A 24,017-nucleotide genomic window follows, 5' to 3' on the forward strand; every position below is an offset into this window, starting at 1 on the left:
AAAGATCATATTTGTTAAGAACATGACAAGCTTGTTAATTTAAGGGTACAAACAGAATGAAGCAAATTATCTTAGTTATGATCACTATGTTCAGCCTATATCAAAACAAATACTATGTCCTGATATGTACAGAACTTTCCTGTCCCTCTAGATATTCATCACTGTTTCATCACTCATCTGATATTCATCACATCAAGATTTCAAGTCATGTGAATCATGGTGGTTACCGAGCCTCCAGTACTTAGGGAAATACATCAGACTTCAGCTGCATAAATTAAGAAGTCTCATAAATGAAAACACATGGAAGATCTGTTTTTCTGTACTTGCTCTACATAAAAAGAAGGCTAACCAGGCTAAACAAGAACGCCTGGAAAGCATCCAAATAAAAGACTTGAACATCAAATGAGTGTCTATTTCAAGAATGCTCTGCAGGTCTCTGAAAGACCCTAGTTTCTGACATTTAAGACATCCCTCTTTCGTAATAATAATTAAAAAAATTACTATACTTTGAACATTTCCACCACAAAAACTAACCTCTCTATTCCTCCTTACATAATTCCTTTCCCTATTGGAAAAAACTGAGCAAGTTCAGAAAAATATGAAAAGAATTGTACAAATTACGGAAAATGATCCAAAAGAAAAATTACATAGGCTTTTCTAACAATCACTAGAGTTACTAAATAAAGATATTAGGCACACCTGACTTTCTACACAGTTGCAGTCTCAAGTTTTTAGAACTAAGTTTCAGGAATGTGTGTGTGCATCTTTACTAAGGAAAGCATACAGAACAATTCCACAATTAAGTTAAAGGTTTCAGATTTCCAATAAAATACACGCAGTAAGAAAAAAACCCCACATAAAAATCAGTGCCAACTATAGTACATTGCTCTTATTAACAAACACCCAATACACAACACATAATCCTAACATAGGAAAACACATAACAGTCTATTTCCACAACATCAGTATTTTGGTTACCACCACCTTGGCTTGCACACTGCCAGCATGGCCTTGCACACAGAGCATTATGAAGGTGGTGCAGTTCTAAGCAATCAGATGAGGTTACGAGTATCATCTGAGAGGCAGTGCCCTTAGCCCCTACCCTCTCCACCTCCCAGCAGCTGCATTTTACCAATGCCATGATTAAGTCTGAACAGCAACAACGCTGTAAGGAGCAATGCAAGTGAAAAAGCAAACTCCTGCAACTGATCAGCAGTAGTGAGTATTCTTTCTCACTACCAAAGAGCCATTCCCTTGCTTGTTTTGTATAGTTATACAACAATTATTTTTTTTAGAACTAAATTGTATATTGTTGCCCATACTTTGCCTTGCAGCAGGATTGCAACAGAAAGTGGTACCAGGTGAACTAGGAATGTTGATTCAACATCCATGTCCCAAGTAGCACAGTACCCTAACATAGTATAGACAATGTCTTCAGTTCAGTACTTGAGCAGCAGTTAGGCTGGGTGACTCAGATACCACATAGCAATGCAGCGCACCATGCTAAATTACATGTAGCCAGAAAAGACCTATCACATGACTTGGTATACCAACTGCATAATATGTTTAATTGTTGCTTTCAGAACAAATTAGCAGTTAGGGCACAGGTTATTCTGGGACTTAAACTTGTGAATTGATAGCAGGCCACATCATGGAACAACTTATTCTCTAGCTCAGGGATGTAACAGCAAAGTAGATAAGCAAGTGATGATCTAATATTATTTTCCAGGTGCCAAAGAAAATACATTAGGATCAAGTTTGCTTAAGGCTACAGACATCATGTGCATGCAAACCCAATAGTAGCAGTATTCGAGAGATAACAGTACTATGAAACACTAAGTTGTATGAGAAATGAAGTCAAATACTTTAAACTGACCACTCTCAGTTACTGTTTTTCTGTTTGTGGGTTTTTTTCCCCCCACTTTGATCTCTTGTGCCCCAGTTTCCCATGTGTAGTATTGCCATTTTATTACTTTTGGAGAGAGGAATGTAAAGAAGAGTATAAAAAAAAGTATACACTGCTATTTGAGAAGCACTGGTAATGTGGACAAAAATGCCCTACCAAGTCTCTGAAAAGAAGCAATTGCAAAAGTTGTAGAGCATGCTGTAAATAAAATATAAGAGAGTACAAAAAAACCTGGTACAACATACTGGTTTGCATTAAGTGAATTCTGTCCACATATGCACTCAAAGAAGTCAGTGAAGACTTTCAGTCTCATTGTTTTCTTATTGTTTTAATATAGTGGTATAAAACTAGTATTCTTCCAGTTTTCTGTATACGAAAGAAAACTGAAAACCTCAGTTTCTTTATGTGGAACTATACTTTTTCCATACTAGTCATCTGAGGATTGAAATCTCCACTTCCACACTTTTGCTATTTCAGTTAATGGAGTTACTGGTAATGATAGTAGTTAGATAGTCTTTCTGGCTCAGAGTGAAGGACACAGAAATTTTGCTTTTGGTTTGCCAAAACACTGCTGACTGTTTCTAAGCATCAACATTCCTATGTTCTAATCCCGGTTTTGGAAGAACAAGGCTGGCTTCTCTGCCGTTCAACCCTTTCTTTCCAAACTTTTCAGGAAAGACTTCTTTTGTCCTCCTCCTTACCTAACACTGTTCCATCCTTCTCACCGAGACACTAGTCTTGGGTGGGGCTACTCTATTTTCCATCTTTTGCTACTTTCCTTCCTTTGCTCAGAGATGAGAGCACATGGAGAGAAAAGTGCCAATACTACATTACATGTATTTCCTCATGGCCTGATCCCAACAGTACTCTGTAGACTGAGAGAAGGTTTCTCATACTTCAAGGGAAGCTGGTGGTTAAGCACTTTCTTGGACAGAAGCTCTGGGTACAGGGGACAAACTAAGTTTGGGGACTACTCACTACCTGTAGGTGAGACCTTTCTCAATTTTATCCCATACAAAGAGAAGGTTTTAGGAGGATTAAGCACAGCAGACCATACTCCAATAAAAAGCACTACATAAATGCTTTTCTTCTTATAAAACCTTGAAATTTGTCATTAAGAGCCACATAGCGGTTTTCAAGGTTCTGCTTTTACCCTAGGCCCTACAGGCATACAGCCATAGAAAGCCATTCTTCTCAAATAGACTACGAACATAAAATTATGAACATAAAATTATCAATTTAATAAGAAAAACATGCAAGTGAAGTTACTGGGCCCTTGCATAACAGTGCACCAGCAGGATAAAGTCAATGCATTTCTAAGGCCCTTCTGAAGCTCTTTAGGTAACAGCAAATTCTTGTTTGTGTTATCTGACAGGGGATTTCATGGGGCATTTTCTTCCCTCAGCCTATACCAACATGCAAGATTCACGGTATGATTCTACTTCTGTTATGGAGAAGACTGGTGGCATAGTACAGAAGAGCTACTAGTGTTAACATAGGTACTCACAAACAGAAAGGCAAGTTGGACTCACAAATGTCAGCTTTTGAGGTGGAACAGATAAGAATAGCTTACTAATGCAACTACAAGATGTCGGACAACCAAATTTAAGGATGTTCAAAAAAGTGTGTCAAGACAGGAGAAGTATATATTTTGAGTGTTGAAAATGCTACGCTGAACGAGTAAATTGATGAAGTGGTATCAATTTCTGGGAACACATGAATCTACTCCAGCTCTATTTCACTCCAAATAAAGAAGTGGATGGGGGGGTGTCCTTTTTTAGGAAATATTTTTCAAAAATTATTCTCATAAAATGGGGGAGAGAGAAGGACAAGCACAGAGAAACCTTTTAAATGTAGAGAGGTAAATTTGGTCACAAAACACTAGGAAGAGAAGTTTTGTGGGAGGAGAGATGGAGAGGTGAAGTGATTTTGCTTCAGTTTACCAGAATAGAAATACTTTTTTATTACTTGAAGGCTCACCAGTGAGGCCACATCAAATCACCAAGGGCAACACACACACAAAAACGAAAAACAATACCGGTTCTCAGATTTTCATTTGCTTAAACAACAAACAACATTTACAAAATTAGCAAAGCACCAACTACAAGACATAGTATTTATCTTTCAGGCTAGTTAAGAATTAGGGAAAAAACAATATTACTATTTTGAGGAACACTGAATGGTTACTATGAAGTTTTACTTCTGATGCTAAAACGTAACAGCAGATGTAGAATTCCATAATATAAGGCAAAAAATAAAAGTGTTTTGAATGCTTCTTGTAATGATTAGCAACATAAAAACTATTTTTGTACTAATCTGAAGCACACTAGGCAGATTACATGCTGTAGCTCCTTTACAGAGGCTACTGATTTCTCAGGAGTTCTATTTAAGATAATTTCTACTCATTTTGATGCATTGCATTACTGTGTACATTCTGAGTGTGTGTGTGTATATATATATATATTGCACAGTCCAAGTAATGTTAATGTTACAATCTTAATACACAAAATACACTCCCTCGAATTTATTTCCATCTCCCTCCAAGTTTATTCTGTTTTTTTAACTTTACTCCCAAAATTTGTTGCCACTGATGGGAACAGGTCACATTTGCAGGACTGTGCTAACAATCTTGCTTTCTATGAAGACCAAAACTGCAAAAGCAATTCTAAATTTAGATAACAAAAAACTATTCTGCACTGTAAACAGGTAAGAATGAGAACACTGCAAAATGCCAGACAAAATAAATAACCTTAGTTTGTTAATTTCCCTCTTGGTTAATTAACACCTATAAATGACCTTTAGCATTGACAAATTCAACTTCATCCAGAAAGCCAAGGTTTAAGAATATCTATCCAAATAGGATTGATTACTGATTACAGCACTGTAAGGAGCACAATTCAATCTGATTTTTTTTTTTTTTTAAAGGCTGGAACTACATTCCTGAGTAAGCTGATGTGACTGCCAATGAGGTAAAATGCAGAGAATCATTACACTATAATAATGTTGATGTTACCGTTTCTACATTTATCTAAAGCACAGAACATATATCATTTTAGACTGAAATTGAACCTTGTCAGAAATATTTTTTCTTTATATTGTTTGGAATTAAAAACATATTGAATTGATGCATTAAGAAAATTCTCTTCTCTGTCTTTGTGTTTTTCAGACCGTGCCTGTATCCTCAGGCAATGAAACAATTTTTATAATTGTCATAAAAAAAACAAAGTGTTGACTTTAAGTTAAAAAAATTGTTGCTTGAATGACTAAATACTTCAGCAAGCACAATAAATCCTTCTAAGTTTAACATACAGATAAACCACATGCTTGCACAGGTACATACATTTCACAATTTTTCATATGTAAGTTTGCTTAAACTTATTTCAGTTTTAGTTTTCTGCTCAGTGTTTATAGAGCAGGTCTGCATCTCTAAATTTTAATATTGGTTTAGTCAAAAAGCATCTACCCTTAAGCAGGAAAACTAAAAATTTGCCATTAGGAAAACACAGTTTATAGTACAAAGTACAGCAGTAATGTTATACTCCAGCAAGAAATACAACTGAAGCATCTATCTGTATTTCAATGAAGAGGGGAATGATAAGAGTCAAGCCCATGTATTTCTTGCTTATTTCTGGACATAGAAGTTTCAGCTTGGCAATGTAAATTGAGAGTCATTGATCTCAGTGTTTGCTTTCTCCCAAAGCCAGGAGACACGAGCATCAGTGAACTCTATTCCCAACAAGAGCATATCAACATATTTTACAGGAAAATCTCTAGAATATGATTTTTATTTGTTTTCAAAGAGCAGCAGAGAGAGAGTCTGCCATTTAAAACCAGTTCCAAACAGTATTCAGAACAATTCTTCTCTAAAGCAGAAGAGGGGGCAGACTTATTTCCTCTTAGGTTTGCAGCAACATCACAACTGATCAATTTAATTTCAATTTTGTTTCAGCAACAGTTAGGTGCAGATTTACTTTTTTAAAAATGTTCGGACTTTTAATCTGTCAACTATAACATATCTTCTAATCTCAAAGACTACTTCAGACTCCCTTTGCCCTCCTTTTGGCTCCTAATGCTACATACCCTATCCAACATGTAATCATTATTGTCAAGCTTGAGAAAACACAGGAAGATTCTTCCTCCCAAATACACAAGAGGAAGAATGCACTGACTACTCCCTGTCTACCTGCTGCAAGGCTAACTAGCACAGAATATCACCTACAGGCAGTAAGTGTCTTATCTTGCAGAAGTATACAAACCACTCTCACCCCATGATAGAAGATACAGAGGCAGTAAGATGGTAACTCCACGGCAAGGTAGAGTCAAAATTACATGCTAAAAAATGTTGACAACTACTTTTCACACTGAAGTACTGCATTTTATCACTTAACTCATCTATGATAGCCTTAACTGTTTTTCTGTTTTCAGTTCCCAAATCCATCTTTACTGCTCATGTTACTTGTTGGCTACTGCTTTAAACAGTAAACAGATTTTCAGTCCATAGAGAGAAAAACATGTCAATGTTTTTGTTGAGCAACTGGTACACACAAGACTCATTTACACATTTACAGAGTAATTTGAAAGACAGTTGATGCAGAGTTGATGCAGTTGATGTAGAAAATAGGCTCTAGAGAAGGTCTTCATCTGCTCAGTGTAAGATTAATTTTTAAAATTTTGAAATATTCTATAGAGCAACTACCAAGGCAGATACATTTAAAGCAGGTAATTTTACATATATTAAGCCTCATTCTTCACATTTAGTAGATTCCTATCAGCTAACTATGGTACCAAGAACTAAGCACCTCCAAGGAACAACTGAAATATGTATATTTAGAATACTGAACATCTGAATAGGTCAATGACTCCTTGAAAGGCCTTAGGACAACTAATGAGTACAGTTCAGTTATACAAGCATCATCTGTTTTATCAGTGGCAGATAAAATGCTGTTTAAAAGCATGATTTCTAATTAGAATAGAACAGACTATTTCAATTAGAAGTGACCTACAACAATGATTGAGTCCAACTGCCTGACCACTTCAGGGCTGATCAAAAGTTAAAGCATGTTATTAAGGGCGTTGTCCAAATGCCTCAAACACTGACAGGCATGGGGCATCAACCACCTCTCTACGAAGCCTGTTGCAGGGTTTGACACCCCCTCGGTAAAGAAATGCTTCCTAATGTCCAGTCTAAACCTCCCCTGAACTGTTCCTAAGCTTTAGATAGTGTTCATATACTGACAGTGCAATAAATCCTAATAATATTATCTGGCATGTAACACTGTTAGTTTGTGTATGTGCATGCGTGTGCACGTGTACATGTAATATTTTGCTTCTTAGTGCTTCATGAAAATTATAAGTTTATTTAGGTTCTCTCTGTAGATGAAAGAACACAACATTTAATTGTTAAGAGTTGTAACATTAAAGTATTACGCAAGCAAAGGTGGTACATGTATTGTCCTAATAGTAAAAACCATGCTGCAGCTTGTCAACGTGCTGCTGGATCTCTTCTTTGTAGGTTTATCTATCTGCTCCTTAATCTTTTGCTGATGAAAATTTGGAGCAACTATTTTAATATTAATAGTAATTTTAAAAACATCAGGGAAATTTTAAACACAAATCCTTTTACCCTTTATCATAGTTTTCTGTGAGAAGTATTGATGCAAAAAAAAAATTAACAAACCTTTACTAAAAAAAAAATCTAATACACCTCTAGAATCTGTTGAATTTGGGTAAAACGTGTTACATTTATGCATACTCCCCTATCAATTCACTATATTAATTTCATTTTAAACACCTGTGAGAATTATTTATTAGTCAGAAGTTGTTCAGAACTCAGAGAAAGATTCTCTTACTAAAGGGCTCATCTTTGTATTAGATGCAATAGAAAATAATTATGCACCATACACATTCTGCTTCCATTTTACTCTGTTATTTTAATATCACCTGTCTCTGTCAATGACACATTTAAAAGCATCTCTTTATTAGAAGCACAAATCAATACACTCAGGGGACTGCAATAACTGCTTCAAGCAATTTGTATTATCATTTCATTCTTGATGTTCCTACTCAGAGCGACTTATTATGAATGGCGTGAAAATGGCAACCTGTCACAATTGATTTTTTCTAAACCTCTTGCAAGAATTTTTTCCTTTCTTAATATAATTAAGTATCCTCTTACTAAACACAGACAGGTCTAGGTTGTAAGATACAGCCTACCGCAGAAGTTCCCTTTCTTTATAACTGAGCGCCCTCCCCAACTCACATTAGAAACATTAACGATGAAATGAAGAGCTATTTGCTTTGTTTTGAACTGAAAGAACCTTGTACAGAGGGAAGCACTCAAACTGCTAGTACCTTTTCAACAGACAAGTCTCTTGACAATGTTTTCATTGCTTACAAAAATCCCTGGAAGAGTGTTCTTGGTACTGACTGGAACCTCAGTTATCTTGCTCTACTTCCTACCTGCTCTCCTTTATTTGGAGCCCAAATAAATTTTAGTAGTCTGTTATAAACATTCCTTAAAACTACTGTGTAGCTTTGGCCAAATACTTTACATAAGAATAATCTGAGAGAACTGAAGTGAGAATTAATATTTAGTTGTGAGATAGAAGTATTAAAGTCTGAAGATGTACATTTATACTTCAAAGACAAATGTTTCCATTAGTACCTGTAACACTCCTAGCTAAAGGAAGAATAATTTTACTTCTGAAATGAGACTGAGACAGAATTCACTCCTCATACCAAAGTTCAAGTCAGTCCAGCACACATGAAATACATTAGAGTAAGAGCTTGTAGATTTTCGGTTTTAGGTACATCTAATTTAGGTTTTATGAAAACAAAAGCAGGAAATCCCACAGTAAGGCTAACTTACCTTATTTTTTGGATTGGATGTGTTCATTACACTTCGAGTTTCCTTGCCTGTATAAATGACCACACCAATTACAGTTCCTGAAAAACAAACAAACAAAAAGTAAAACAGAAGTGTCAAGTAGTTGAAACTTGTCTGAATTAAAACTTGCAGTAATTTACAGTCCCTCAAACAAATCAATTGTATGAAAAAGCCCAAACATTTATGCAATGTACATAGTATTGTGAATGTTGTTTTTCAGAACTATGATGGATCATTATAACTTCTTTAATTAACATCCATAAAAATGACAGCGTGCTTTCCTTCTTTTTAATGGAAACAATACTTTCAATGTAACTGGTTAAAAACTTGTATTTGAACTTAAAATTGTCTCCAACTGTTTTCAGAAGTTAACACACAACATAAATAATTGCCCTTCAAAAGGAATACAAAAATGAGTACAATGGTGCTGAACACATCATACACATTGCCTGCTAGCTCTGTCATCTATAATGATGTAAAATCTAGTTTACCCAATTAATTACTTTGATAGAATCCCACACAAAAGTATTCTCCTGTTCATTAACTTATAAAAATGATTCCCCAGTTCCAATTATCTTTTAGTGAATTTTTACTGGATGGTATAGGAAAACTTGGCTTCAGCATCACTAAATAATTTTTTATATTAAGTAAAAATTTAGGTTTTTATTAATATGCCACTATCACACTTTCTAGCACAAACCAAAACCCTTATTTCGATTACTTTTTCAAGTGACCTGAAATGGCTTTATGGCAGTACAACCAATAATGTGATATTTTTTGTTGTCTTTATGCTATAAAGAAATAATTAACATAACTTGTCAGAAACACCCTGCTCAGAAAACTTTAAAAACTGTACAAGTATTACGCATTTGCCTGACATTAAGAAACTTAATTTGTCTTTGGCAATCAAGACCACATGCAAGATCTGCTATCCCTACTCTTGCAGTGTAACAGGTCATAAAAAATTGAAGGAACACAAAGAAAAAAAGATGACAGTTAAAGATGTTGGCATTAAAGAAAGGAAGTTTCAAATACTCAAAAATAAGAATGCAAGTGAAAACTTTGAATCCACATACAAAACATCAGTGATTATACATTACATCTTCTGGACAATTAAAAAAAAATCAGTTTTTCTATTATTTTCCTCTTCATACTAAAGCGCCTTTTTTTTTTTTTTTTTTTAAGATTTCCCTTGACATAACATTTTCCCCAAACCTAGGTTGCTGACAGTTCCACATGCAAATCTACACATTAGTATATAGGTAACATGCCCCCAACACACCCCAAAATTCCTCCTGACTTTTGTAAAAGAATAGTTATTGACCCATAATTTCTGAACTCTTTCTACTGGTCTGCAACCAATGCCCGTATCCCTTTGGGGTACTTTATTTTGGAGTGATCCTCTGAGCTGACCTCTGTCCAATAGTCAGAACACACTGGACAACATCCTGTAGGGAATCACCTCCTGCACACCCCAACAATCTCTGCCTTTGTAGCTCCTTAGTTTAGTAAAAGTTCGGGAGGACTTCTCCATTCCAGCTGGCACCTTTCTACTAAGTTTCACCTTGCTAGGCTGCTGCAGCTCAGGAAAACAAGCTGTCCTACTTGTTTCGTATTTTGCTCCTGGAAAAGTTGGTTTCAAAGGTGAAAGTCAGATAAAACCCATTTTGACTACGGAATTTTGATAATAATTTTGGCTAAATCTGACTGCGCTGCTGCTTTTACTAAGGTGTTGATCTTTGATTTTAAACTTTTGGGGCCGTCAGTTACTAGCACAACATCGCCAGTAAATCTAGGGTTCCTTAGACATGAATTACATCAGTGTAGGGAACTCCAAGCCTAATTTTAGTGCTGTCCCACAGTGGTTTCAACAGGGACAGTTCTGGTGTGCTGGAGGGGTTTTTTACCCACTATTCTCTCTCATTATCCTCAGCAAATCTAAGCTTAATACCAGCTGTGAAGAAAGATGCATACTTGCACTAAACTCGACCCTGGCCCACGGTAGAAAGAACCGAATCCAATTTCAGGTTCCTGGAAGCATACCTGTACTATAAGCCTGGGCTTATTAAAAGCAATGACTCGAGTATTTTTATGTATGGGCCTCTACACAAACTGGCTCTCATGTAAATTGGGCAACCACTGATTTGTAAGGACAGAGTGGTTAATGAAGGAGAGAGGTTACAGGAGATACCACTAGAATAAACATGTGGGCCTGGAAAAGAGATAAAAGACGACTTGTGCAGAATTAACATACGCAAATAGACAGGCATACTCTGAATCCAGTGTGTGATCATATTAATTTTTGGTATCTCCCAAGCACTATGTGAACGATATAAAAACAAGAGTACTCAATTAAAATCATGTGTAGGACTCAGCACAAAATAGTGCTTTTTACAGCTGTGCAGTTACACAAATTGTTCTGATTTCATCTACAGTGACTTTGCAAGACTGACACCTGCCAAAATGATCACATAATTGCATTAATACAAATCTCCTCTTAATAGATATCTCAGCAGGTCTCTCTGAAAACTGCATTATCTTGCTTAGAGTTTGAACCACACTGATCATTACAGTAAATGGAGAGCAAAAAGTTAAAGTCTATACTGTAGTGGACCTTTTGAGGCTTTTTAAAATTTAACTGCTGACTTTCCTCTCTCCCTTTCTGAAAGGAAATCTACCAAAGCTTTCAATAAACACAAACACCACAGTCAGTGATGTCACGAACACGAACGATCTGAAAGATAAGTTATTTAATTAAAGATAACCTAAAAGGTTTTCAATTATTTAGTGGTTTAAATTCTTTGGTTATATTTAAAGTCATTTCTTCAGTGATAGCAGTTTTTCAAGTTTTCACTAACCAAAACCTCCTTTCCTTCAGGCACTATTATTAATTCCACAGCAATAATATAGATATTAAGAATGGCACATAGACTTTGTACCTTGCTGCTACCTTTTTGAAACTCACTGGGATGTTGCTTGTAAATGGAAAAAGTCAGAATATTTTTTCCTATCTCACTTATTAAAGAATAACAAAAGGATGGCTGCATGCTTTGGACTTCAGAGAGAGGCTTTTGATTTCCACCCCTTCCAGAGGCTTCCAGTCTAACCCTGGCAAATTAGTGTTTGTACTTTCCGCAGTTAGGATAAACATCATATATACAGTCACCAGATCTCTGTCAGGGCTTTACAGCAAGGCAGAAAGCACTTCAGATTTGGTAGCAGTAGGAATCTCCATTTAGATGTCTAAATTATCAGTTCTGAGACTAGAACATCTGGGTATATAATACATATTAGGTGTGACAAAATAGTAATTTTTTTTTTTTTTTTCCATTTAGCCTACTGTTATTCTAAGGGGTAAGGAGACATACTGAAACCAAGAAAAGTAAACACCTGCCAAATGTACAAATTTGAGGAATCTCACTCTCCTGAACTTTATTTGTTGATATAAAAAGGCTGTGGAACAGTTTGTTCTTGAGTTGTTTCACACTACATAATTTTGTTCTACCAATTTTTTGGTTCTCAAAATTCAAAAAGAAAATAAAAATAGTCTTAAATTATAGCAAATATTTTTCTTGTCACTTGTACTGCTCTAGCAATAGGCTTTTTTTTTTTGGCTGTAGAATCTATTATTGTAGTATCCATGAGCTTTGGTAATCTGCATTCAGCATGTAGTTGATAAGATTCCTTGAAACCTTTATACACTTACATTTACTGTTACTGATCTGCAAGATGATTGATTTGTGGTCTCTCTCCTCTAGAACTGTCAGGACATCAGCAACCAGAGCTCAAGTTTTCTGAGGTATTCCCCACATAATTCCCCAAACACTTTTCCTAGCCTGACCTTGACCCTCTGTATCACCTTGACAAATAGCAATGGCACATGTCTTAGAGACAGTGGCCTCTCCTAGCTGATGCAATGTGTTTTATGTAGCATGTCAAGGGCAGTATCAGGAAATTCAGCATATATTTAATCACTGGAAGGAAGAAAATGGGAAGGAGAACCCCCTCGCCCAACAATTGTACTGTATGTCCTATGCAGAACCTTTTTTAAAATTAAATAAGGCTTTGTATCTGCAACTCAGCTACATATTCCCTTCCTGAGCATCAGTGATGTAGCTCCCTGTCTCCACCCCTGAGACTGACAGCATCAGTCAGTAATAGGTCAAGATAATAGTGTGGGATGACACAGAAAGCTTTGTAACAACCTCTACGGGGTTGGCAAGGGCATAACATAGTCCCAAGAGCAATGGGTCATGTATTTGCTTGGCTTAGTAACAGATGATGTCCAGGCTGCTTAAAGAGCACTGGAGAAAGCAGCCTTCCAAGCTAGGATGCCTTAAAGACTGCCACACTGAAGAGTCTTAAGGTAAATGAAGAGATGTACAGGCAATGTTGCAGGGCAGACCTCTGCCCCCTACCATGTGGGCACAGGCTACAAACCCACTTTCTTGAATCAAAGTGGCAAAGTAATAGAAGATTAGGCTTGCACATAGACATCGTATACTTCTGGGTGAAAAATACCTGCATGTAACAGAACTGTGAGCCTAGACAGTAAGGAGACTGAAATAAGATACAACTGTGGTTGAACTGAGGTAGCTATCTACAGAGTAGAAAAACAGTACAGACTTTCACATGCTAGGGGCTGTTTATTCTTCTGTTTTCATGGAATCTGAGTGGCACTCATCTGCAGAGGTCGTATGCAAGCATAATCTTCCACTAGATTTTTCAGATACAATCAAGGACTGTGACAGGCCATGGTAGGGGAGGGGATGCAGAGGTGCCTGCAAACTTGTGTAGGCAGAGTCCAGCTCTGACATCCTGCCATGGCAGGCTTTAAGCAAGACAGTTTATATGTATTTATAATGCAGTCAGATAGTGAAAAGTGTTTTTATTAACAAGATTTTCAGTTGTCACAAATCCTGGAAATTCAATTATGAAGTCTAATTAAAAAACAAACAAACAAACAAAAACCCTATAAGAATTTCAAATGTAATTACCTTAGCATCAAGTATCCTAACTTAGCTATGTACATTCCACTTGGAAGTGAGATGAAAACAACTGAATGATACATCAGTTATCAACCAAATCTGGAACATCTTAATTTTAACAATCTGCTAATTGTTTTGCCTTATGGTCTTCTTCATGACTATATGCACAGGGCACGTATAAAAGCTTATAAATTCCTTATTAGATAAGCAACAGACTGAAGGCAATAATTTCCTACTCTTTGTTAAAGGCCTAATCCTGTCAAATGCTAAAATCACCTCCACAGAGGTCCTGAGCAATTCTTAAGATCTGGATTTATGATGCCATACAGAACAAGCAAATATGCAAACAGAAATCTTATATGCTTGATAACTGCAGTACGTACATGAGAGGAGCACATTATCACATTATTAAATTGTAGTTAATACACGAGATGACAAAAGTGAAATGAATGATATGCCAAAGTTTAGATTAAGAAGATATAATGTCACAAAATCAGTTAAAGGAAATTATTTCTCTCTGCTACCTTAATTCAATGAATTTCTGTATGCACATCATGACACCACTTTTAATTACTTGATCACATATTATTTTTCCCTCCAGAAGGGGCTGCAGTCTTGAACCATTCAGTATTTTTACTTTGTATCATTCAGTAAGTTGCCCTGAGTATCCCTTCCAGTCTTACTCCACTATTCAAAACCATGCTCTGACAAGAGAATTATCTTATCCTATGTTCTTCTACTGCCATCATTAATAATGAACCCAAGTCCTTCGTAAACAATTAAACCTTCACAAGAGCCCTCAGAAGTAAAAAAACCAAACATATGCTAGGGCATAAATTTTAAGGAGCACTGTTTCCATTAATTTGGGTGCCAACTTTAGATGGCAGATCAAGAGGCCTCAGACATTAGCTACACTTCTAAACAAAATCATTTACCCTGGAAATGAAAACATGAACGGTTTTCAATTAAAATTCAAAATTACTGATTCAGTAATTTGACTGACTTTGCAAATGTATACTCTGAGTGTAGTTTTCCCCCACATATAAATCTGGGGAAAAGCAAACTCAAAACAAAATTTCAGTACTGTATAAATTATAATTCATGAGCAGCATCTCTTTCCACACAGTTACAGATCTTGGCTACTTAAGTTAAAAACCTAACTGAGGACAATTTTAGGCATCATCCATTTGACAGAACAGTTTTATAGAGCAGTTTCCCAGGGCAATCAAACCAAACAACACTGAGCATCAAAGAACACGATGATCTTTTCAGACTCTGGAAAGGAGTGCTCAGTCACAGACTCCTTTGCCACCTCTTCAAACTTGATCTCTTCCCCACAACCTTCCAGCAGGCCCCTCACTGATGTAAGATGCCTTCATAGTAAGGACTAGACAAGTTAGGTGGAGACCCTTTTTTACTTTCTTCCCCTCCTTCCATACCCCTCCTCCTCTTGGCTCATGTTTCCCATTGTTCCAATTCCCTATCTTAAATCCTAGCTCCTTTTCAGAAATCATGCTCTCCCGGTTTCTTATTCTGAGTCTTTCTGTGCAGAAGAACAACCACAGCCCTTTTTTCTATGGTCCTTTTGACTTAAATCGAGCAAAATCAAAGAAAATAATCTTCTGCTCTTAAAAATGGCTTAAAGCCCAAATACAGCATCTAGATAACATGAACTCCTTATAATATCTGAGACACATATGAAACATAACTAATACTTAGATCCCAATATTTTACAATTACTTAAGTGTATAACTGATCTATACTTTCTGATTAAGATTTTGCCTGATAAAAAGATTTTAAGCAAACTTTACCCACAGCATGGAGTATACATAAAAGAAAAATGCCTAACATATGTAAACCTGGTGGATGATTTGCTCTGCATGGTGGGAGGAGGTAGAAAGGTTAAGGAGCATCAGGGAAGCTGAGAAAGACAAAGACTGGTGGTGCCATGCTCTGCCCGCCTTGAGACAGGAACAGGAGCAGCAGCAGCCACCAGTAAAAACCCATGATCAAGGGGATCCTGTATCATCCCGCCCCCCCCCCCACCCCGGGCTGAAGGCAGCAGCTCAAAGGAGGAGAGTGAATGGAGGCAAGTCCATGCTCATGGCGGCAGGCAAAGGCCCTCCCTGCCCACCTCGCCTCCCCAGATGCTTCTGTACAACAGGTATAAGGCCCTGGAGGTGGAAGGCCAGTCAATGGGGGATGGGGATTACAGTCCATCTACACCAGAGGTGTTGCCTAGGTCAGAAAAGTGTACCTCTTGTATCAACACCACCTCCACAAGGAAGAGAAGACGGGTTATAGTTGTGGGCAACTCCCTTCTAAGGGGAACTGAGGGTCCGATATGCTGGACAGACCCTCCTCTTAGGGAAGTCTGCTGCCTCCCTGGGGCCTGGGTGAAGGATATCACAAGGATACTCCCTAGCCTGGTACGGCCCTCGGACTATTACCCCCTACTGCTCTTCCATGTGGGGGGCGATGAAGCTGCAACACAAAGTCCTAGGGCAATCAAAAGAGACTTCAGGGCCTTGGGACGGCTAGTAAGGGACTACGGAGCACAGGTTATTTTCTCCTCTCTCCTTTCAGTTGTGGGCAGTGACACTAGAAGGAACAGAGGTACCCAATCTATTAACTCATGGCTCCATGGCTGGTGTCATCGCCACGAATTTGGTTTTTTGATAACAGGATGGCCTACACAGCACCAGGTTTGCTGGCGTCTAATGGGATTCATCTTTCTCAAAGGGGAAAGAGAATCTTTGCTCAGGAACTTGCAGGGCTCATTGACAGAGCTTTAAACTAGACTTGAAGGGGGAGGGGGATAATATCAGGCTTGCCCAAGAGAAGCTGAGGGACGACGTGCCACGGTTAGAGGGAGCAGGTGCTAGTGAGGGCACTCAGACTGTGTCTCTGAGATGTGTGCAGTACACTGGGGCACAGTTGAAGTTGTACAGAGTTGAGCTAGGGGCAACAGGAGCCAAGACGGAAATGCCAGTGAAACACCTCAAAGCACACAAGGAGTGTTCCTCTATGAAGGAGACACAGATGACAGCCCAGATGAAGTGCCTCTACACCAATGCACGCAGCATGGGCAACAAGCAGGAGGAGTTGGAAGCCATTGTATGCCAGGAAAACTATGATATGGTTGCCATCACAGAAACATGGTGGGATGACTCGCACAACTGGAGTGTGGCAATGGATGGCTATAAACTCTTCAGGAGGGACAGGCAAGGCAGGAGAGGTGGTGGGGTAGCCCTGTATGTTAGGGAGTGTTTGCATAGGTTTAGAGCTTAATGATGATGACAATAGGGTGGAGTGTCTATGGGTAAGAATCAGGGGGAAGGCCAACAAGGCAGATACTGTGGTGGGAGTCTGTTACAGACCACCCAACCAGGATGAGGAGACTGATGAACTATTCTATAAGCAGCTGGGAGAAGCCTCACGATCGCTACCCCTTGTTCTTGTGGGGGACTTCAACCCACCGGATGTCTGCTGGAAATACAATACAGCAGAGAGGAAACAGTCTAGGAGGTTCCTGGAGTGTGTGGCAGATAACTTCCTGACACAGCTGCTGAGTGAGCCAACGAGGGAAGGTGCCCCGCTGGACCTCTTGTTCACAAACAGAGAAGGACTTGTGAGCCATGTGATGGTTGGAGGCCGTCTTGGGCAGAGTGATCACGAAATGATAGAGTTTTTGATACTTGGAGAAGTGACGAGGAGGGCCAGCAGAACTGCCACCTTAGACTTCCAGAGGGCAGACTTCGGCCCGTTTAGGAGACTGGTTGACAGAGTCCCCTGGGAGGCAGCCCTAAAGGGCAAAGGACTCCAGGAAGGCTGGACATTCTTTAAGGAGGAAGTCCTAATGGCACAAGAGCAGGCCATCCCCAGGTGCCAGAAGATGAGCTGGCAGGGAAGAAGACCAGCCTGGCTGACTAGAGAGCTTTGGCTAGAACTCAGGAAAAAGAGGAGAGTCTACGACCGCTGGAAGAAGGGGCAGGCAAGTCAGGAGGACTACAAAGGTGTAGCGAGGCTGTGCAGGGAGAAAATTAGAAGGGCCAAAGCCAAGCTAGAGCTCAATCTGGCTGCTGCTGTAAAATACAACAAAAAATACTTCTTCAAATACCTTAGCAGCAAAAGGAGAGCTAAGGAGAATCTCCAGCCCCTAGTAGACGGGGGAGGGAACACAGTGACAAAGAATGAGGAAAAGGCTGAGGTACTTAATGACGACTTTACCTCAGTCTTTAATAGCAGGGCCGAATGTTCTATGGGTACCCAGCCCCAAGTCAGAAGATAGGGACGGGGACCAGAATGGAGCCCCCATAATCCAGGGGGAAATGGTTAGTGACCTGCTGCACCACTTGGACACTGACAAGTCTATGGGGCCTGATGAGATCCACCCGAGAGTACTGAAGGAACTGGCAGAAGTGCTCACCAAGCCACCTTCCATCATTTACCAGCAGTCCTGGCTAACTGGGGAGGTCCCTGCTGACTGGAAGCTAACAAATGTGACACCCACCTACAAGAAGGACCAGAAAGAGGATCCAGGGAACTACAGGCCTGTCAGTCTAACCTCAGTACTGGGGAAGGTTATGGAGCAGATCATCCTGAGTGCCATCACACAGCATGTAGAGGATAACCAAGGGATCAAGCCCAGCCAGCATGGGTTTAGGAAAGGCACGCCCTGCTTGACTAACCTGATGTCCTTCTCTGACAAGGTGACCTGCCTAATGGATGAGGGGAAGGCCGTGGATATTGTCTATCTAGACTTTAGTAAAGCCTTTGACACTGTTTCCTACAGCATTCTCCTGGAGAAACTGGCTGCTCATGGCTTGGATGGGTGTACTCTTTGCTGGGTAAAGAACCAGCTGGATGGCTGGGCCCAAAGAGTGGTGGTGAATGGAGTTTACTCCAGTCGATGGCCAGTCACAAGTGGTGTTCCCCAGGGCTCTGTGTTGGGGCCAGTTCTGTTTAATATCTTTATCAATGATCTGGATGAGGGCATTGAATGCACCCTCAGTAAGTTTGCAGACAACACCAAGTTGTGCGGGAGTGTTGATCTGCTTGAGGGTAGGAAGGCTCTACAGAGGGATCTGGACAGGCTGGATTGATGGGCCAGGGTCAGTTGTATGAGGTTCAAAGCTAAGTGCAAGGTCCTGCACTTGGGTCACAACAACCCCATGCAACGCTACAGGCTTGGGGAAGAGTGGCTGGAAAGCTGCCCAGCAGAGAAGGACCTGGGCGTGTTGGTTGACAGCCAGCTGAATATGAGCTGGCAGTGTGCCCAGGTGGCCAAGAAAGCCAATGGCATCCTGGCTTGTATCAGGAATAGTGTGGCCACTAGGACTAGGGAAGTGATCATCCCCCTGTACTCGGCACTGGTGAGGCCGCACCTCGAATACTGTGTTCAGTTTTGGGCCCCTCACTACAAGAGAGACACTGAGGTGCTGGAGCGTGTCTAGAGAAGGGCAACAAAGCTGGTGAAGGGTCTAGAGCACAAGTCTTATGAGGAGCGGCTGAGGGAACTGGAGTTGTTTTTCTCCAGGCTAAAGGGGAGACCTTATTGCTCTCTACAACTACCTGAAAGGAGGTTGTAGGGAGGTGGGGGTCAGTCTCTTCTCCAGGTAACTAGTGATAGGACGAGAGGAAATGGCCTCAAGTTGCGCCAGGGGAGGTTTAGACTGGATATGAGGAAATTTTACTTCACTGAAAGGGTTATGAAGCATTGGAAGAGGCTGCCCAGGGAAGTGGTTGAGTCACCATCCCTGGAGGTATTTAAAAGACGTTTGGATGAGGTGCTTAGGGACATGGTATAGTGGTGGTCTTGGCAGTGTTAGGTTTACGGTTGGACTAGATGATCTTAAAGGTCTTTTCCAACCTAAACGATTCTGTGATTCTGTGAAAACCAGCTGTGCTTTTCAGCAGGACCCTATCCACAGTGACCTGAACAGAGCACTTTACAACCTGAAGTTTTAAGTAAAACAAAAAGGTCAGTGACTTAAGTGGGGTACAAGGGACAGCACTACTGAAACAGCAAAATTTAAGTAAAAAAAACTATTAAGGAGGATTAAAAAGATATGACAATATTGTGAGCAGCATGATGAAACTGATGGGACGGCAGACAACAGAGGAGCAAGAGACTACTAGCCTGGAATACAAAAAGATTTTCAAAAGCCATTAGTATCTCCCATTGTAAAAATAAAGATACACTTCCACAGAATTTTTTAGATAAGTTATCAGTTTTGCTATTGCAACACTTACCTGAAGCAACAACAGTGCTTGCCCATAATGTATTTTCTATGCTTAGGCTTTCATGAACTGCTGGATCACTGTCTTCCTGTTAAAAAATATGAACAGCTAGTAAGTAAATCAACATCCCAAATATTCATAATTAAGAACAATGCCAAACCATCCGAATAAGAATAACTTGCACAGGATGTCTGTGTCCTTTTATCAATCACTGCATAATAGTATTCATTGCACATACTTTATTAGTCTGTATACATACAAAAATAACTTTCCAAAAAGTGAAATACTGATTGAAGTTCATATTATTTAAACCCAATTATATTCAAAGAACTAAAGTCAATAATATTTTAAAAGGAACATATTCTTTTCCTCAGATGTATCAAACTGCAGAACAGTTTGCATACCAAGCAGTTAAAGTGAGTTATGAACACTAACCACCAAAAATTAATACCCTGTTCTCTATGACAATTTAAATCATCTATAATTCATACAATATGTTATGGTCATCATCATTTTGCAACCCAAGTGACATCGTATCAACTTCAGGGAAGAATATTGAGACTTTTAAAAAGAAATGCACACTTGTGTTGTCCTACTACATACTTACAAAATACATATCCAATGGGAAAATACTTCCAATAGGAAATTGCTTCCATGATTATTTTACACTTTCCTTTTTTTCCCTCCCCTATTTCCTCCCAAGCAATAATGGTCCACAGATTGTAAACAGACTTAATCTCTCATAATCAATTTGGAGTATGTATAGATTTGTTACTCATTAGCAGCTGTGAAATGTGCTGTTTACAACTAAAGGAAACTTTAGGAGGTAGGATAATCAAGTGCAGTTGATCAAGTTACAGATTGCACTAAACATTTTGCAGGAAAAAGGAGACCACCGATTTACCAAAATACACAATAAATTCTACATAGTGTCAATAATCAAAACCTATGTCAATTTTTCATCTCTATTTTGAAGCAACCACCAAGCACAGGATGAGCTGCTTAGAAATCTCTGTTCCTGAAAAAGAAAAATCTCAAACTAAACAGATAGGTTTTTGTGTGTACTTCAAAAGATCCCTATGTAGCAAGGAATCTATCGCTCTTATTCTCCTAAGTGAAGCAAAATCATTGTTTAGAAGGCATAGAGAACCATTCTGTTGAAAATAGAGAGGAAGAGGGGGAAGATATGGAATTAGCTATAGGAAGAAAACCGCAAGTTTTGAATCAAGACTCATAAAAGAAGTAAAAATTCTGTCAAGAATCATCAGTGTTCTGTAAGATTAGTCTTTCATTAAGAAGAAATATTTTTTGATTCTTACCTAAGGAATTAGTACTGCAAGAATTATTTGCCATAATCTTAACAATTAAAAAACATTAGGTTTGAGACAACAGCAACCACAAGCCCACTCTAATGGAGTAACGTGGTATCATGTAGGAATTTTCAGTAGCTGGGGAATACTACAAAGAGCATAAGTGAATTCCAAGATATTGTAACATAACAGCACAAGTACTTCATATTGATAGGCCAAGGAACTGAAAACACATCTCTGAAGGTAAAACAGGATCAGCAGCTATAGCAATATTCAAAATTATTGGTAGTATTAGTAACACGTGAAGTCTTGAAACATTAAATACAAGAAGAGTATTCTGATCTAGCTCAAAAAAGTATCATTTGTGGCAATTATCAATCATCTTTGTAACACTCAGTAACCTATTTCTGAGATGAATGCCTTTGATAGGGTTCACCCACAGCCTAAATTTTTGGATACTTTTTCCTAACTTCATAACGCTTAGATTCCTGGTTTGATTTATGATTGTTCCTGGGTTATTAAAATTCTGTGATTATTTCAGCCTTCTGAAAGCCTAGTTAAGCAGTGTATAGACATATAAGTAAGTAGACATTATCCAAGAATACTAGTTTTTCCAGAGGAAGATGCAAGTAATATACTCAAAATACTAACTGCAGCTATTTGGGGCACGGCAGTCGGTGGAGAGATTGCCATCTACACCTATAATGTTGAAACATGACCACGTCCAGTGGTGAGTCATGGAACTTATTTAGATGTTTCAGAATGTGTTTCTACAAGGCTAGAAATAGGACACAAACTAGCCATAAGCAAGCTGAAAACAGATACTGAATTTTTTCATTCCTATCGTGGGCTTTTCAAGAATTGCTGAATCTAACAGGATAACTTTCCTGAAATTCTTTCATACTATCATCCAGACAATGCTGATTAACCATTTGTGACAAGAGTAGAAGGCTGCCACTTTCAACCCAAATGGTGGGCCTGGCACCAAACAGGAGTCTTAATTTCACACAGCTTGCCATGAGATGTACAGATTGTTCTCAGTCAGCAACACACATGCTAACCTTGATTACTTTTTGTCATCCACAAACTATTCTGCGTAGTTCAAACCGTTTCAACTGGTTTGATTTTTACAATTCTACCTACCATCACACACTGCAAAAAAAGAAAATTCTGCTCAAGTATTCTGAACAAGAAACTTGCATCACTAGGTCAACTGAAAACAATGTATAGGTGTAGAAGGAAAATGCTTTTATTTATAAGAACTCACTACTGTACCTCAAAGAGCAAATCATGCTAGACTTTGTCAGAGGAGTCCCCAGCAGGCATATAACAGGATGATGCATACTAACAGACAGCTGACCACAAAGATCCCATATTTCAAACTCTGCAGCCTCATGGAAATGAATAGGTCAGTCTTTTACAATCATCAACATACAGTGACAGGACACAGATGTGAATACCAAACTTGCAAGGAATTTAGTCTCGATAAATGAAAAAGTTTTTGTATTTTGCCCTCAGAAGTTCCATACAGAATACCTGTTGTCTACATTGGGACTCCAAATAGCTCACCCCAAACACTGAAATAGATAATTTCCCATCTACCGCTTACTAAAACTGCAATCACACTGAGGTAGTCATATTTGCATTATGTTAAATTCCAGCATGAAGAAAGAATTTGAATTTTGACAGGAGCATTGTGTTTTAACGAGTCATTAGCACAGAATTAGTGTACAGAATTAGAGATACAGAAAACCTGTAGAATTCAAAGAAATGTTCGCTGCTATATCTTTGCATACCTTTATAATTGTAACTTTAGATAAGACTAAAGTAAGACTTCAGAACGAAATAGCTATTAAAAAATGCCTATGATTTAACAGTTAATATATCCTACAAAAAAGGGGACAGATGAAATTCCATACAGTGAACTGTAAAGCAATGCACACAAAGGAAGAAAACATCCCAACTTCATAGTGAGGAGCTCTGAGCTGATCAAAACTACTCAGAACTCATAACTATTCAGAAATTGTCATGATTACTCAGAAAACAAATTTTGAGATTATTACAAATCTACCAAAACACTAACTTAATAGTCAAGAACAAGCTAAATTCCTAGAATTACTAGGAGAGAAAAAAAGAACAACAAAACCAAATCATGCTACTACAAAGAAATCCATGGTTTGGATTTTCAAGTCTTAAGTATGTAGTTCTAAACCCCTCCTCCACTCCCCTTATTCCAAACAGAAAATAAAAAGAACTGGAAAATGTTCCAAAAGGGCAACAAGGGCGGTCAATGTAGCTTCCATACTAGATATGACTAAATAAACCTTAACTCTAATGAGAAACATGACAGATATCTATGAAATGGGCACCTAGAAAGGGAGGATAGATACTACTGTCTCTTACCAAAGAAGTCATAAATAAAGCCAGCAAAATTAAAATAACAGGCAATTGCTCTAAAAATATGCAATTAACCTGTACAACTTCGTCCTATTTGAATGCTAAAAGGTTACACAGGTTCAAGGAGGGACTGGGTACGTTTAAAGAAGGCAAATTCATTGCAGGTTACTTACAGAAACCAGCTCTGACTCAGGAAGTTCCCACATCACAAGCTGTTAAGAGACAGAAGAATCTTCTGAGGAGGCATTACCATCTCCTTACTCTACTCTTATTTTCTTTCCCAGCAG

At 38.7% G+C, this 24,017-nt stretch overlaps 1 protein-coding gene across 7 annotated transcripts in view; it reads right to left on the reverse strand.

Annotated features, from left to right (window-relative positions):
- ATP9B (ATPase phospholipid transporting 9B (putative)) overlaps window positions 1-24,017 on the reverse strand; it is a 175,219-nt gene that overhangs the window by 67,836 nt on the left and 83,366 nt on the right. For all 7 annotated transcript variants that reach the window (XM_075493658.1, XM_075493657.1, XM_075493655.1 and 4 more), the window contains 2 exons: window positions 20,036-20,111; window positions 8,775-8,851 (listed from right to left, as the gene is read on the reverse strand). In XM_075493658.1, coding sequence (XP_075349773.1) covers window positions 8,775-8,851; window positions 20,036-20,111 — 153 coding nt within the window. The remainder of the gene's footprint in view (window positions 1-8,774; window positions 8,852-20,035; window positions 20,112-24,017) is intronic.

The sequence above is a fragment of the Mycteria americana genome, chromosome 2, assembly GCF_035582795.1.
Source record: "Mycteria americana isolate JAX WOST 10 ecotype Jacksonville Zoo and Gardens chromosome 2, USCA_MyAme_1.0, whole genome shotgun sequence".
Taxonomy (NCBI): Eukaryota; Metazoa; Chordata; class Aves; order Ciconiiformes; family Ciconiidae; genus Mycteria; species Mycteria americana.